The following is a 17500-nucleotide window of genomic DNA, read 5'->3' as shown; positions in this document are numbered from 1 at the left end:
GTTTATTCAAACAAAGCTGCAACGTATGTTCAATGATACTCATATTGGACGAGCTGTAACAAATCTGAAAATCATCAACATATAATGAGCTATCCACACCAGGTGTTAAAAACTGGGTGATGGTGTTAATTTTCACAGAAAATAAAGTTACAGACAGGATACTACCTTGAGGCACACCCATCTCCTGTGTGTGAATGTCAGACAAAGTGAACCCTACTCGAACTTTAAAATATCTATCTTTTAAAAATTGAGAAATACAAATTGGAAGTCGACCTTTAAAGCCCATGCCACGGAGGTTGTTTAAAATCCCATACTTCCACATGGTATCATAACATTTCTCCAAATCACAAAAACACTGATACCAAGTGCTGATTATGGATGAAAACTTCCCTACAAAACGTTTCAAATCTAACAAGATGATCAAGATACCTGACAAGTATACGATTGATCATTTGTTCCATGGTTTTACAAATGCAACTTGTCAAAGCGATAGGGTGATAACTAGTAGGATTAGTTGAATCCTTATCAGGCTTTCGAATAGGAATAATAATTGCTTTCCTCAAATCAGAAGAAAAGTCACCAGAAATCCAGATGTTATTAAAAATATCCAAAATAACCATTAAAGATGATTCAGGTAAATGCTTCAATAACTGATAATGAATTCCGTGTGGTCCTATTGCAGTATCATGGGCTCAACGAAGAGCATCCTGCAATGCTTCCATAGAGAAATGCCTGTTGTATACTTCGGCATTTTTGGATGAAAAATTAATGGACTGCTTTTCATCTGTACTGAAAGCAGAAGATGAATTATGAGAAACGTTGTTTGCCAATGCATTGGCAATGTCACGATGAGACGTAACATCCATATCATTGATGAACTGTATTGCTGGATTACCTACCTTTGATTTTACGGATCCATTCCCAGACAGATTTCATTGATGTTTGTGAATTCAGTTTGGAGACAAATGCTCTCCAGGATGATTTCTTACTCTATCTAATCTCTCTGTGAGCCTTAGCCCTAGGAATACGAAATGCATTCAGGTTATCCCCAGTAGGTTCACGTTTGAACCTCTCAATGAACCTGTTTCACTCTCATAATGCATCTTTGCACATATCATTAAACCATAGTTTATCGAAACGCTTTGGCACTGCCGATGTCTAATGAATAGTTTCATCTGCAGTAGCCTTTAAGATGGGATCATCAGCATCAATAATGGCAAATTGTTGCAGATGAGTGCTGCACATTTGCTGAAACCAATTCCAATTTGCCTTCATGAACCTCCACCTTTAAAACCTTTCAAGTGATGGAGGTCGATCATTCTACAAAATAATGGGAAAGTGGTCACTACCATAAGGATTTGGACTTACTTTCCAGGAGAAATCAACACAAACTTATGAACTACAAAGAGTTAAATCTATAGAAGTGAAAGATCCACTTTTATCATTAAATAAAAGTAAGTAATTTTTGAGAATCAAGTCTTCTAATTGTTGTCCTTTAACATTAACATCCTCGCATCCCCACGAAATGTGGTGACCATTAAAATTTCCCATAATAATAAAGGGAGTAGGGAGCTGGTCAATAAGATCTTGGAGATCCCTTGGTTGAAAATTAAAATGATTACGAGGTGGTAAGTAAACTGAAGATAGAGTAATAGTTTTATGAGCTGCAAATGTTACAGGCAACAGCTTGTAAATTAGTATGTAATGTCACTATACTCTGAGGAATGTTTTCATTAAAAAGAATGGAAACACCCCCAGCTGCTCTATTTTCAGTTTCTTGAAATTTATGATAGAAGGAAGGAAATGTTTTATTTAACGATTCACTCAACACATTTTATTTATGGTTATATGGCGTCAGACATATGATTAAGGACCACACATATATAGAGAGGAAACTCGTTGTCGCCACTTCATGGGCTAGTATTTTCGATTGGCAGCAACGGATCGTTTATATGCAACATTCCACAAACATGATTACACATACCACGGCCTTTGATATACCAGTCAGGGTGCACTGGCTGGAGCGAGAAATAGCCCAATGAGCCCACCGATTGGATTTATGATAGATGTTAAATATTTTCATGGTAATATGATCAGTGTCCTTCAAGAAAGTTTCTTGAAGACATACTGCAAGAGGATTATGTGATTTAATTAAAAGACTTAATTCATCAAAATTGGGACTAAACCCACGGCAGCTCCACTGTAGGAATTCATTTGACATTTGTATGGGCGTTATCTTAGGCTTTGGTGGTGGTCTTTTTGTTTGTGGATAATCTAGTGAGGAGATTTCCATCTCATCTTCTAGATCATCCAAAGCCTCAAACGAATTACCAGTTGAAACAGATCGCCGTTCATATTTCTTTAGTCTATCTGACAAGTTATCTTTGTGCTGTTTTTATGTCCTTTTTGGTCACAGGTTTGCTGGTAAAACCGCTAATGGATTCTTAGAATCTGAGGACACTTGGGACAGAATGGTTTCCCTTGCAGATAATACATGAAACATCAGTATGACATATGTTGCTGCCGTGGTCAAACAGCCTACACCGTGCACATGTCAATTGTCCACGACAGGTGTTTTAACCATGTCCAAATTGTTGTCCTTTAAAACACTGCAAGGGGTTTGGAATGAATGGTACACAGGTATGTTAAGATACCCAGCCTTCATGGATTCAGGAAGGAAAGGTTTATTGCAAGTGATGATAAATGTGTTCGTTGGACCAGTTCATTATTCCGACGAACACGTATTCATTTGACACATGAAATATTCTGCGAAGAGAGATTTTCACATATCTTATCTTCACTCACACCATCCAAATCTCGTGATTGACTCACGCCATTTGATTAACTAATGGGCTTGTGTGCACTGACTTTGATAGATATATAACACAACAATGTGGATTTGAGAAGCCATTTGGAATGATTCTCTGTGGAGCATTCTACCAACAGAGAACCATTCTTTAACTTTTTGACACTCTTTGGCTCGCCAGCCAAGCCTTGGTGTCCCTTCTCAACAGCAAAAGTGATAAATTTTGCAAGGCTCAATCGAATGAAGATTCAATAACCAGGAACCGTGGCCAAATTTCAGAAGAAATCACTTTTGATTTCTTTGCAGTTATCGTAGATGACGTGGATTCCTTATCAGATGATGAGGAATTCGAAACCTCGAAGGGGCGGGACGTAGCCCAGTGCTAAAGCGCTCGCCTGATGTGCGGTCGGTCTGGGATCCATCCCCGTCGGGTGCCCATTGGGCTATTTCTAGCTCCATCCAGTGCACCACGACTGGTGTATCAAAGGCCGCGGTATGTGTTATCCTGTCTATGGGATGGTGCATATAAAAGATGCCTTGCTGCTAATCAAGAATAATGGCCCATGAAGTGGCGACAGCGGGTTTCCTATCTCATTATATGTGTGGTCCTTAACCATATGTCCGATGCCATATAACCGAAAATAAAATGTGTTGAGTGTGTCGTTAAATATAACATTTCCTTCCTTCCTTCCAAAACCTGGGTATGGACTCGTCTCAGAGTCCCATCAAATGTTGGACATTTTATTAAATATATTTTAATATGGTGTGTTAATTCTTCAACCATGACCCACCCACCACCGAGTCCAACAAGGGGACATGGTGCTGCGGATAACCAGCAGACATCCATGCCAGGGATACATGGTTAGTATACTTGGGCAATAAACACAAAATGTATCACCCAATTGATCCTAGCCACCGCCCGAAAAGCAACAAATACAAATAAACAATGTTTGTTCTTGACAAACTTAACAAAATAAGGTTGTTTGCTCTAGAGCTTGGCGTGACCAGCCGATTGATCAGGTTGGAATCCAGGCCAAAGTGGTTTGTTGCCAGAAAACATAACCGTAGATATGCCCCCAACTCAACCACCAGGATCCCATCATCCAGCATTACCGGATGCAACTCACGGCCAACAATGTGCCCCAAAAGGGGAATTGTACTGTATTAGCTATTCCCAGCAAGTACTATCACCTCACCGTGGTGCAGGGGTGCATTGTGGGATGCGATGGAAATTAGCTAAACTTAAAGCAATAACAAAATATATTAGACAATACGATGTGAATAAAATGTTAGGGTGGGTTTTTTTTCTTAAATTTACATGTTTTTTGTTACATGTGTAATGAATTTCGCACTCAAGTATGAAACGAAATCATGCCACTTGAAATTTCACCCGGGTCCAGCTACCCCTTTCAGTTGTAGACTTCAAGGTAATTAACACTAAATAGGCGGCCTTAACATACCACGTCTAAATACTAGTATCAGACAGACTACATAACAATAGAACAGATTATATATGTATTCAAGGGGGTTAACACAGAAAACAGTTTTCAACATTTCGCAATACGAAGACAGTTGGCATTTAAATTTTAATAGTTATTTACAAATAAATCTAAGTCCCCTTTTAATTAACACCTCCCCATCACAACAACGTTCACCAATACTAAATGAGATTTAGATATCCGCTAGCTCTTCTCAAAACACGGAAAAACAACTCCTTATTATAGTCTAAGGACACCCTTTTCGTTAGCTCCGTTTTGCTCATTCGGAAAGCGATTTCTTCAACAAGTCAAACCCCGAATCCTACTTCCTATTATAGTCTAACGGCACCCTTTTCGTTAGCTCGTTTTGCTAATTCGGAAAGCAGATTCCTCGACACGTTGCCCTAGACGGATAAACTCCCAACCCACTCAAAATGTGCTAGCGTCATCGTTGGGAAAGGAATTTTCTTTAGCCAAATACAACCATTTAATTAATTAATTAATCTCTTCCCCACCCATAATAATATTTAAATACGTTCTAATGATTTGGAAGCAAGCACACATTCAATCAAAAAAACATCCTACAGAACAAAACAAGACTTACTTGTTTGATACCCAAAAACTAAGTAAAGGATAATGCCTCGGTCCGATCTGCACGGACTTTCATAACTCTTAAACCCGATTGGCCAGATAATAACGAAGCCCGTAACCTACCTACAACTCCCGAGTAATTTTCCACCACAATATAAATTCGACTGGTCTCATACCATACTTTATAACATGCACAACGTAACGTTCCTGGCATTCCCTTATTAGTAAGGTTAATATTAGAGATTGATATAATTAAAATAAGAAGAAGAATAAGAAGAAGAACCAAATAAAAATAATAACCAAGGAAATATGAAATGATAGATCGACAGAAAACCAGGAACGCTACACATGGTGTTTCTATTTTGGAGAGACATACATATTACAGGTATGTTGTTAATAGGAATTATATACATATATACTAAAAATACTTATTTTTCATCTTCTGAGCTACACAAGTCAGTTAATATGTATTTATATCTAACCAACTATCGATCGAATTAAAAAAAGAATATATTGTGGTGTTGGTAAATTCATTCATTTATTAATTTTGTTGTTTGGATTTAAACAGTCTAAGATTACATACTATTTGCAGAAATATGCATTTTATATTAAACGTCTGTTGATAATAATAAAAACCCCATTATGTTGCTAAAATACTTTACTTTTTCATATTCGAAAGTATGTGATGCAATTAATATTTGATATTTTGTCTACAATTGTCTGAACTGAAAAAATAACAACACAGAAAAACCCCCACACCAAACAATAGGTATATTTAACGAATTCTGTTTTTGCATCTTCAGTTTGTGACGCTGGTACATTTGGAGATGACTGCATCGAGTTATGTCACTGTCATGGTCAACCGTGCAACTATGTAATTGGAGAGTGCGTGGGTGGATGTAAACGAAACTGGACTGGGACCCAGTGTAATGGTATGAAAATAACCACAACATCAACATCATGTATGATCTAAGAACTACACAATACTCTACATTCTAATTCATACAGATACAGCGCGAAATTTGATTAGCTAATCAAATCCATTTGCGACAATAACAAACAGCATTAACGTGTTGGAAATTTGGGAGATTCCCCAAGAGCCTAATTACATATTCATACGCTACTTGTCGCTGTTTAGTTGGATGCATATACTTTTAAAATACCAAAGTTGAATCTTTTTTTAAAGCTAAAAATTGCGACGGCAGAGCCAGCATCAACGTCCGCACATATGCAAATACAACACAGTTATACCCCAATTATAAACTACTGTGTGACTGGTAAATATTTTTATTTTTTTAAATACGAACGAATATTATATCTTGTACAAACATACATCAAAATGTTATTAACATAATGTGTAACATACATATGTGTCCGAAATATGAAAACTTATTGAATTAACATTTTGTTTTGTACTTCCACGCAACTAATTGATGTAGTTGTAAGTGTAGACGAATTTATATAGCAGTGTTACCGCTTCGTCTAAAAGGCCAGTTATAGACCTATTACCAAATGCACAACAATAAAAATAGTACTGATGGCAATTTTGTTATGGTTAGACTATACCTTTGATGTTATTTTGTAATCAGTTATTCCAGGAATATTTCTTGGATTTAGCTTTAATCAGTTGTATGTACGTCTTTTTTTCTCTCTGTTATTTTCTAATTAGTTACAGGTATGAGTGTTTCTCAGTTTTATTTTGTATGCGTTATATGTACGAGTGTTTTTCTGTGTTATCTTCTAATTAGTTATAGGTAAGAGTGTTTCTCTTTTTGTATTTTCTAATCAGTTATATGGACGAGTGTTTCTCTATGTTATCTTCTAATCAGTTATATGTACGAGTGTTTCTCTGTTATCTTCTAATCAGTTATAAGTACTAGTGTTTCGCTGTGTTATGTTGTAGTCAGTTATATGTACGAGTGTTTCTCTGTGTTATCTTGTAATCAGTTATAAGCACGAATTTTTCGCTGTGTTGTCTTCAATTCAGTTATGTGCACGAGTGTTTATCTGTGGTATCTCCTAATCAGTTATATATAAGAGTGTTTATCTGTGTTGTCTTCTGTTCAGTTATATGCACAAGCGTTTATCTGTGTTATCTCCTAATCAGTTATATGTAAGAGTGTTTATCTGTGTTGTCTTCTAACCAGTTATATGCACGGGAGTTTATCTGTGTTGTCTTCTAATCAGTTATATGCACGAGTGATTTTTCTGTGTTATTTTCTAATCGTTAAAAATGCACGTGTGTTTATCTGTGTTATCTTCTAATCAGTTATACATACGAGTGTTTTTCTGTGTTATTTTCTAGTGTGTTATATGTACGAGAGTTTGTGTTAGTTGTTTGTGTGATCAGTAATCAGTGTCCGAGTGTTTATCTGTTATCTTCTAACCAGTTATGTGTCTGAGTGTTTATCTGTGTTATCTTCTAATCAGTTATGTGTCCGAGTGTTTATCTGTGTTATCTGCTAATTAGATACAAGCACGAGCGTTTATTTGTGTTATCTTATATTCAGTTATATGTACGAACGTTTCTGTGTGTTATTTTCTAATCAGTTACATGTACGAGTATTTGTCTGCGAATTTTGTAATCAGTTATATGTACGAGTGTTTATATGTGTTAACTTCTATTCAGTTATATGCACCAGTGTTTCTTTGTGTTATCTTCTAATCGGTTATGTGTACGAATGTGTCTCTGTGTTATTTTCTAATCAGTTATATGTTCGGATATTTTTATGTACTTTCCTCTAATTAGATATACGTAAGAGTGTTTTTCCCTGTTATCTTCTAATCAGTTATATATACGAGTGTTTATCTGTGTTATTTTTTAATGTGTTATACGTACGAGTGTTTATGTTATCTTCTAATCAGTTATATCTACGATTATTTTCTGTGCTTTGCTCTAATCAGATATATGTACGAGTGTTTCTCTGTTAATTTCTAATTAGTTATATGTACGAGCGTTTTTCTCTGTTATCTTCTAATCAGTTATATGTACTAGTGTTTTTCTCTGTTATCTTCTAATCAGCTATATGTACGAGTGTTTCTCTGTGTTATTTTCTGATGTGTTTCTCTGTTATCTTCTAAATAGTTATATGTACTTTTGTTCTAATGAGTTATATGTACGAATATTTATCTGTGTAATTCTGTAAACAATAATATGTGTGCAAGTGTTTCTCTGTGTTATCTTCTAATCAGTTATATACTTTTCAAAAAAAGAAACGCAAAAGGGTACAAATGGGTTATAACTCCGATTTTATGTTTCCTACCGGTTCATGCTTTGTGAATATAAGGTCATTGCATGTCCCAAACACATTCCCACGGTTACATTCGATAAAACGCAGCTACTGTACAATAAAGTTCCAAAATGTGAATATTCGCAAAAACGCAGCCACGTGCAAACCATGTCACCACTGCACGTGCGTTGTCTGCACGTGCAACATGAACACCGACAGTATAAAAGTGCAGGGTGTTCCCTTGCCTGGCCTCTGTATCTGGCCGACAGTTGACAATCCAGGACATGCCACGTCTCAGTGAACCACAGAGAAACAATGCCATCGGCCGACTAGACGCAGGCGAATCCAGAACGGCCGTTGCCAGGGCATTCCATGTGTCCCCAAGCACCATCTCCAGACTGTGGGACCGTTACCAGCAACATGGATCAACACGTGACCTCCCTAGATCCGGTCGACCACGGGTCACTACCCCCGGGCAGGACCGCTACATCCGGGTACGCCACCTTCGGGAACGATTGACTACTGCCACCTCCACAGCCGCAGCAATACCAGGTTTGCGCAGGATATCCGACCAGACCGTACGGAACCGCCTACGTGAGGTAGGAATTCGTGCCAGACGTCCAGTTCGAGGTGTAATGTTAACACCACAACACCGTCGACTCCGACTGCAGTGGTGCCAGATTCATCGACAATGGCCTCAACTGCGATGGAGACAGGTGTGGTTCAGTGACGAGTCCCGATTTCTGCTCCGACGTCATGATGGAAGATGTCGCGTGTATAGGCGTCGTGGTGAACGTTATGCGGCAAACTGCGTGCAGGAAGTGGACAGATTCGGCGGGGGTAGTGTCATGGTGTGGGCAGCCATCTCACACACTGGCAGAACTGACCTGGTCCACGTGCAGGGCAACCTGAATGCACAGGGCTACATTGACCAGATCCTCCGGCCACACATCGTTCCAGTTATGGCCAACGCCAACGCAGTGTTCCAACATGACAACGCCAGGCCTCACACAGCACGTCTCACAACGGCTTTCCTACAGAACAACAACATTAATGTCCTTCCTTGGCCATCGATATCACCGGATTTGAACCCAATTGAGTATCTATGGGACGAGTTGGACCGACGCCTCCGACAGCGACAACCACAGCCCCAGACCCTACCCGAGCTGGCAGCAGCCTTGCAGGCCGAGTGGGCCACCATCCCCCGGGACGTCATCCGTACTCTGGTTGCTTCAATGGGCAGGCGGTGCCAGGCAGTTGTCAACACACGCGGAGGCCACACCCGGTATTGACTCCAGATGACCTTGACCTTGGTGGTGTATCCTATCACTTACTCACAATAGACTAGAGTGAATTGTGAACAATCCTGCAACATTTGGTAATTATCGGACTCACCATTCAATAATTAAATCAATTCTCCAAATGTTACGACAATGTGGTTTTGCGTTTCTTCTTTTGAAGAGTATATGTGCGAGTGTTTACCTGCATTATATTCTAATCAGATAAATGCAAGAGTGTTTCTTGATGTTATTTTCAGTTTGTGATTCTGACCACTATGGCTCACTGTGCAGTGCTGGTTGCTCCAACAGGCACTGTGATCAGACTAACGGAATATCTAGGTGTGACAAAATAACAGGGCGATGTGACACTGGGTGTGAACCTGGCTGGACTGGACCAGATTGTACAAAGAGTAAGATCATTATTACACTCCTAAGCATTATATTAACTTACAACTATCTTATCCTGACTTCTTTTAATAATCGTTCGTTTACCATTATCAACATTTTCACAAGCGTAAAAACAGTACGCTGAGGAGCGGTCAGGGTAATACCAACGTAAACTTGTATACCAAAAATGGTTCTTTTCAACTCAATTTTTAAACATCATACTATTCATAATCATTGTTGGTAGTCTAGTCTAGTCTAGTCTAGTCTAGTCTAGTCTAGTCTAGTCTCTCTCTCTCTCTCTCTCTCTCTCTCTCTCTCTCTCTCTCTCTCTCTCTCTCTCTCTCTCTCTCTCTCTCTCTCTCTCTCTCTCTCTCTCTCTCTCTCTCTCTCTCTCTCTCTGTATATATATATATATATGTATGTATGTATGTATGTATGTATATAACTTGAGGGCAAAAATAGATTTTAAAATATGCCAAAACTACTTCGCAGTATATTGTTAACATTTCACTGTTTGCAATATTATAGAATGCGAAATATCACAACTGTTTTGTAGTTTATTGTATATATTATATAATATAAAAACACTGGAACTATTATTAATATTACAGAATGTCCACATGGTACATATGACAAAGGTTGTAAAAAATCCTGCGCAAACAGACATTGTCTTGAAAACTCGCCATGTGATCACGTGACTGGGAAGTGTGTCGGTGGCTGTGATCGGGGATATGAATCACCAGATTGCACTATGAGTACGTATGTTAAATCAAACATATATGATTGGAGCAATATAGTCACTATTAAATTATTTCAATTATATGGCAAAAGCCAATTTTAATTAAATACAAAAATTAGTATATAGTTTATTATCGGTTTAATCAAACGTTTTTAACTGAAAGAGTGAATTAGTTACATCATTTCAATTATTTGACAACAGCTAATATATAAATAAATAAATGCACTGATGAGCAAATAAACAAATAAACAAATGAACAAATCAATAAATAAATAAATAAATAAATAAATAAAAGAGGATGTATTTTATTGCGTGTTGTATAATCAAATGTTTTTACCTAAACCAGTATAGTTACGATTACATGATATCAATTACGTGCACCAATCTTTTTCACTAACTAGTACCAATTAACCACTAACCCACTGTCCTGGACAGACGCCCCAGATAGCTGAGGTGTGTGCTCAGGACATAAGCACGACAATAAGTTGAAAGGAATTAATTAATAAAGTTACATGTGTGCTTGAACATTAATTGGATATAGGCAAGTCAAATATTTATAAGTAAGTAAGTAAGTTACATCTGTCACATGTTATTAGACTGTAAATACATTTATGACAATGCATTGATAGTTTTAGACTGTAAAGTCTTCTATCACATTGTATTAATAGTTTCACATTGTAAAGACATCTATCAAACATCGTTTATATTTTCGGACTGTAAAGATACCTTTAACACTGTACTAGCCTAATATTTTCAGATTGTCAAGAGACCTGGCACACTACTAATAGTTTCAAATTATACAGAAATATATCATACTGTTTTTGTTAGAATGTAAATACACATCAATTTATATTTTCAGCCTGTATACATATTGTAATGGACCCTACTAGTGTGCCCATTAATTATTATGAGTATTTATAGTAATTAACGAAACACGTTAATAGCAAACAGCTGATTTTGAAATTTTAGCTGAAAATAAATTTATTTTACTTAATAAGACGATATTTCGATGAACTTGTTACTCTGTACATGTTGGTACTGATTTCACTGCACTCTAAATAGCCTAGAATTATGTTGCTTACTTAGTTAATGTTATTTTGGAGTTTAAAATATTCCTATTTATGCGCCTATTCGCAGACGAATTCATTGATATCCGCCATATTGACTTCACCGGCATTGTTGTCACAGGGGTCGAAAATACAACACGTGTTAAAAATAAATTAATTTGTTAACTTTAAAACGTTGTAAAATGATGTTAAATGACAAAGCTATTTGTTTATAATGTGTACAGAATTACTCTGATATGCTGTACGAGTTTACTGGTGATTTGTATAGGACTTGGTAGTCTATTTTTTATAACACGGCTTTTGGATACATTACCACAAAATAATGGGGTACTGTTTTACGTTGACTTATATCGTAAAATGTATTGTTGTATAATATTAAGTATTGCTGTGCCCTTCGTATTTACTGCTAATACTTACTTGATTTTGGGGCAGTCAAGTGTAAATGAATACTGTATAATAGTAGATTCTGGATCCGTTGGGGGCAGAACCTGTCCCACGTTATTTATAAGGTTATTTAGCATTTTCTTTGTGAAATACATCCGATATGGTGTATCATCAAGCCAAATTACGTAACGCGATTGGTTAGATGACGTCACATTACCTTTATGACAAATAGTTAACTATTTAGGCCGGACATTTGGAATGGAGATTGACACTGTTTATAAGCAGTTTTAAGTATTTAAACTAAATGCAATTATAATTGTGCCTACATTCCTATTGCACTGCTTTTTGTTCATAGTTCAACTTCACTTGAACATCAGACATGATCTATTGGATAATGATGTTGATGTTGTTGTGTTATTTTGGCTGCTTATCTGCTGCAGTAAATATATACAAACTGATGTTTTCTACCATTCCTCAGTTTGTATTTATTTACTGCAGCAGATAAGCAGCCAAAATAACACAACAACATCAACATCATTATCCAGTATATCATGTCTTTTTTATTATTATTATTTTTTTTTTAGATTGTAGACGTTCCTATGGTTTCAGCTGTAACATGGCTTGCAGTTCTCGGAAATGTTATGGAGATTACGAATGTGACAGACTTTACGGAAACTGTAGAGACGGATGTCTGGATGGGTTTGAGTTACCAGACTGTACAGCTGGTATATCTTTCTTCTTCTTGTTCACTCTAAGCATGACTGTTGAGTCCTACATACGCTGAGTTTTGTCGTCGTGTAACTTTTCTGCTAGGGACACGCAAGCAGGTCGTATCTGATATCTTAATTTGTTGGTGCTGACTGCAATCCTGGAGGAAGTGGGTTGCTGTTTCTTCTCCCTGTCCACATATGCACATTGCTGTATTCGAGAGCGTATGAATACTACTTAATCGTTTGCATTAGATTTGGTCCTGGTCATCTCGAACCCACTAAAGTATAACACATGACAGGAAAAATTGAAATGTTGTACTACATTTCTTGCCACAACAAAGTGGGCACAACCACTTGTCTTTGTCAGAGCTCTATATATTTGATGAAATCAAAAACTGAAATATATATATATATATATATATATATATATATATATATATATATATATATATATAGGATACTCCCCGAGTGTCTTGTGATATCATAATTTACCAGCACGAGTTGATAAAAGTAAGAAATCCGCCGCTTGCCGAGGATTTTTATACTTTTATCAACGAGTGCTGATATATTACGATATCACAAGACACGAGACGGGTATTCTTTGTATCATTCATTATCATTATTTCCATTTGCGACAGTTGTAAACAATGCCAGTAATGTGGGTTGAATGTCACTAAATTTGGCAGTGGTAGACTCGTTAACTAGCAGACCGGCAGTGGCGTGACGTCACTAATGCTAAGTTTAGCGATGAAACAAACACAATGACGTAACAAAATATTGTCTTGTGATTAAAATTTGACCAATCAATATTATAAGAGGCGATATTCCCTGCGGAGAATATCACAGGGGATATCTCAAATTATAGTGCCAGCGACACCTCCTACAAAAGCCTTCAATGGACTATATATATATATATATATATATATATTTTTTTTTTCATAGTACTATCTAACGATTGTCCGTTATTTCTTTTCGGTTCAATGGGGTATGAACACGAAACTAATCATCCGCAAACTGTGTGAATCGGCGAATAAAATGTTTTTTAATTGTAATGAATATAATGGAAAGTTAATTATAATAAAGTATTATATTTTATTCACACACAGAATGTCGTGCTGGTACGTTTGGTGCTGGGTGTAAGTTAAACTGCAGTGAACGACACTGTGATGGAGACAGTACAACGTGTGGTGCTCAAAGTGGGATATGTCAAAATGGCTGTACGCCAGGATGGAAGAAACCAAGTTGTATGGAGCGTAAGAAAACATTATTTTATAATAATGATTATATGTTGTAATATATGATAAAATGTAATTTCCAATTATTATCTATTAAATATATGTTGTAATTATTTGATGGAATGTACTTTCCAGTTACATAATAACTATATGTTGATAAAATGTAATTTCCAGTTGAACCTGCGAAGACGCTTACGGTCCTTGACATGTCTTTAACATTTAAGAAGTGTAAAGTTAAATTAGTTAGAGATATAAGGTTACTTTGCATGCATACTAGAGTTGTAATAGCTAAAGTTTTATTCACAAATATTTATCATTTAATAATATACCGTAAAACATTATCATGAGCTGTTTGGGTCGTAAGGTCAAACCCTCTCAGTGTACGCATTAGGTTTTTACCTATCGTATCTAGTGCACCACGACTGGTATATCAAAGACCGTGGTTTGTACAGTTGCGTTTGTTAACAGATGCATATAAAAGAGTCGTTGTTGCTATTGGGAAAATGGAATATGTTTGATGAAAGACTATTTGACATGATTATCAAGTGACTGTTTCAGCATTTCATTCAGATAAATTGTCTTTTTGGATTCTTCTCTGTACAGATTTGTGTTTGCTCACGCAAGCTTCGAATTAATATTTAACACTGAATGTTTTTGCTAGCGTGTGACACTGGTCTGTATGGCGCCGATTGTTCGTTTATCTGCACAAGAAGACACTGTGTGAATAAAGCTGCGAGTTGTGATCACGTGACTGGTTCATGTCGAGGAAAGTGTGAAGAATCCTGGAGAGGAGAAGACTGTACTGGTATAGTTTTTTTGGTGTTAATATTTATGATTAAAATACACTTGTGACGTCACATTATTGTCTCAACGCTCCATTATTTTTCAGTAATGCAGCGATGATTCCATAACTCTCCATTACTAAGTTATTATAGGTCACCCAAATATAGTAATGGACAAGTTTTATTTAAGTAATCGACACTTAAACGAACTGAACCAACAACACAACGCCGTAACCTTCTTCTTCTGCGTTCAAGATATACTTGATCATGCTTTAGATTTGGAGTCCGGTTGTGGTGATAAAAACCGCTGTCTCTGTGAAGTCTTCTTTGGAACCCCAAAGCTTGACAGCCAGTGTTGCTCCGTTCTGCCAGTGCTTTATCCTGGCTTCACCGTAGATGGGGCAGAATTGCAGGATGTGCTCTGGGAACTGTGGTCCTCATTGCCATGGACATTCATCAGTGTCTGCCAGTTTCAGGTGGGACATATGGGACCTAAGATGGCAGTGACTGGTTCTTAGCCTGAAAATGGTTGTCTCTTAGTATCTCTCCAGATGATGGATTGGATCCTTGGTTGTAAGCCGTGACCAAAAAGGGTTTACTGCAAAAATAGCTGTAGAAGCTGTCGGGTTAGTTCGTACAGTCATTTTGTTATCACCTAACGCAGAAACATCGATATCGTAGTTTGGTTCATTTATAGTCAGGTTCCAGTTCAACGTCAATATAGCTTAAAATCTGAGAGGTATCCATTGCTATTTTTTCATGTTATATATATATATATGTGTGTGTGTGTATGTGTATGTGTATGTGTATGTGTATGTGTATGTGTATATGTATATGTATATATGTATATGTATATGTGTAAATATATATATATATATATATATATAGATAGATAGATAGATAGATAGATAGATATATCTTACATTTCCAGTGCAATCAAAGTATGTGATAACTTCCTCCTGATCACATACTTTAAAGTATAGAATAACTAGTTAATCACGTTGGATATGTTGGATATCTACTTTATTCTGTGAAGTTAAGAATGAGAACATTTGCGATTCCAGTTAAAGTGACATTCCTGAGTTTACTGCATTGTAAGATGTTTCCGACAAATAAAATATTTCTACAATTAAACTTTCATATTAAATATATTTTCTTGTTTAGAATGTCAGTGTCCGTATATTAAATGTGTTTCTGGTCGTCTTAATATTTTTAGAAGCCTAAACTGGATATTGTTTCAAATAATTTCCTATGTACGAAAAAAAACATATTTTAGGAAATAAAATGAAATTTAACCTTGTACAAATATTAGAACAATCAGAAATACGTTTAATATACAGCCACTAATATTTTATGTAGAAAAATATATTTGATATGTAATTACAATCGTTAAAAAGTCACTTTTAATCGATAACATCTTAAAAATTGCTGCAAACTCAGGAATGTCCATTTAAGAAATAACTTTCAAAATTAAATTGTTGCCGTAAAATATAATTTATAATTATTTTTCGTTGATAAATATATACAAAGAGAGAGAGAGAGAGAGAGAGAGAGAGAGAGAGAGAGAGAGAGAGAGAGAGAGAGAGAGAGAGAGAGAGAGAGAGAGAGAGAGAGAGAGAGAGAGAGAGAGAGAGAGGGAGGATAATAAGCGAGTTACCAGTTATTATCAAATGAAAATTATTTCACTCGGGACATAAATTTGATAATGACTGGAATCGAGTTTGTTATTCTATTTGTTACCTCAGCTATTTTGTCTCTAAACAACCTTTATTTTCCACACGCATGCACGAAGGCCAACCTGTATAGAAACGATGTAAACCACTTTACGCACTGTTCTGAGAATTACTATAACATTGTAATTTAATCACGTTCATATAAATAATTTAAAAAAAAACACAAGTTCTTTTTATTCTGCTTCAAAATCTATAATGAATTGCATTAAAATGAAATTTTGTTATAAATGCAAACGTTATTTTGTGTGTTTATCAAATCGTGATGACGTCATATTTAATACCGACAAAGTCATTGGTTTGTAAGCGTCAAATTGTCCAATAGTATTGTTCGTTAGACCAATGCAGAATATTTCTCACTGAGTGAAATATGGAAAATATTTTCCTTGTTATGAGTGACCGCTGGGGTAATATCTACATAGATACATACATACATACATATACATTTTTATGAACAAATGCAATAGTATACAACTCTAACCATTATCATCAAATGATATGTCTAAGCATTTCACTAATCTTTCGTCGTCATGTAAAATGTTGTATGCATATTCAGTTAAAGTAAATTTAATAAATAAACAGTAACCAGAACTTGTCGACTCATCGTCAGGCATGCCGTCACAAACATATCTCAACAAAATGGCGTTTTCGTTGCACGTGTCTCGACTTCACCCCTGCTGGTGATCGCTACACTGCACATGAAACGTGTGTACATGTCTTAAGTAATGGACCTATCCACGTACCTGGTACATTACACATGAAACGTGTGTACATATGTCTTAAGTAATGGACCTATCCACGTACCTGGTACATTACACATGAAACGTGTGTACATATGTCTCAAGTAATGGACCTATCCACGTACCTGGTACATTACACATGAAAAGTCCATGTTAATGTTATCTTAAAATGAAGACGACAAATGAGGATGTCTACAAGGTAGCTGCATTATGACAGTTGTTTTATTTAATACCCTAAAGCCTACTTACTTAGCTCATCAAAAATCACTAACGCTAAACTCCATACTTACACATTGAATAAAGCCATTCTTTATTGGTGTATTTTTAATATGGGAATATCT

The 17500-nt window shown here is 36.4% G+C and overlaps 1 protein-coding gene across 1 annotated transcript in view; it reads left to right on the top strand.

The window, feature by feature from the left end:
• LOC121367258 (multiple epidermal growth factor-like domains protein 11) overlaps positions 1–17500 on the top strand; it is a 123162-nt gene that overhangs the window by 9270 nt on the left and 96392 nt on the right. Inside the window, exons 5-10 of the mRNA XM_041491371.1 lie at positions 5679–5807; positions 9643–9795; positions 10384–10527; positions 12547–12687; positions 13779–13925; positions 14569–14712. Coding sequence (XP_041347305.1) covers positions 5679–5807; positions 9643–9795; positions 10384–10527; positions 12547–12687; positions 13779–13925; positions 14569–14712 — 858 coding nt within the window. The remainder of the gene's footprint in view (positions 1–5678; positions 5808–9642; positions 9796–10383; positions 10528–12546; positions 12688–13778; positions 13926–14568; positions 14713–17500) is intronic.

This window comes from Gigantopelta aegis, unplaced genomic scaffold, assembly GCF_016097555.1.
Source record: "Gigantopelta aegis isolate Gae_Host unplaced genomic scaffold, Gae_host_genome scaffold74, whole genome shotgun sequence".
NCBI classification, from domain to species: domain Eukaryota; kingdom Metazoa; phylum Mollusca; class Gastropoda; order Neomphalida; family Peltospiridae; genus Gigantopelta; species Gigantopelta aegis.
Note: the sequence above shows the minus strand (reverse complement) of the source record. Positions and strands in the feature narration are given on the sequence as shown.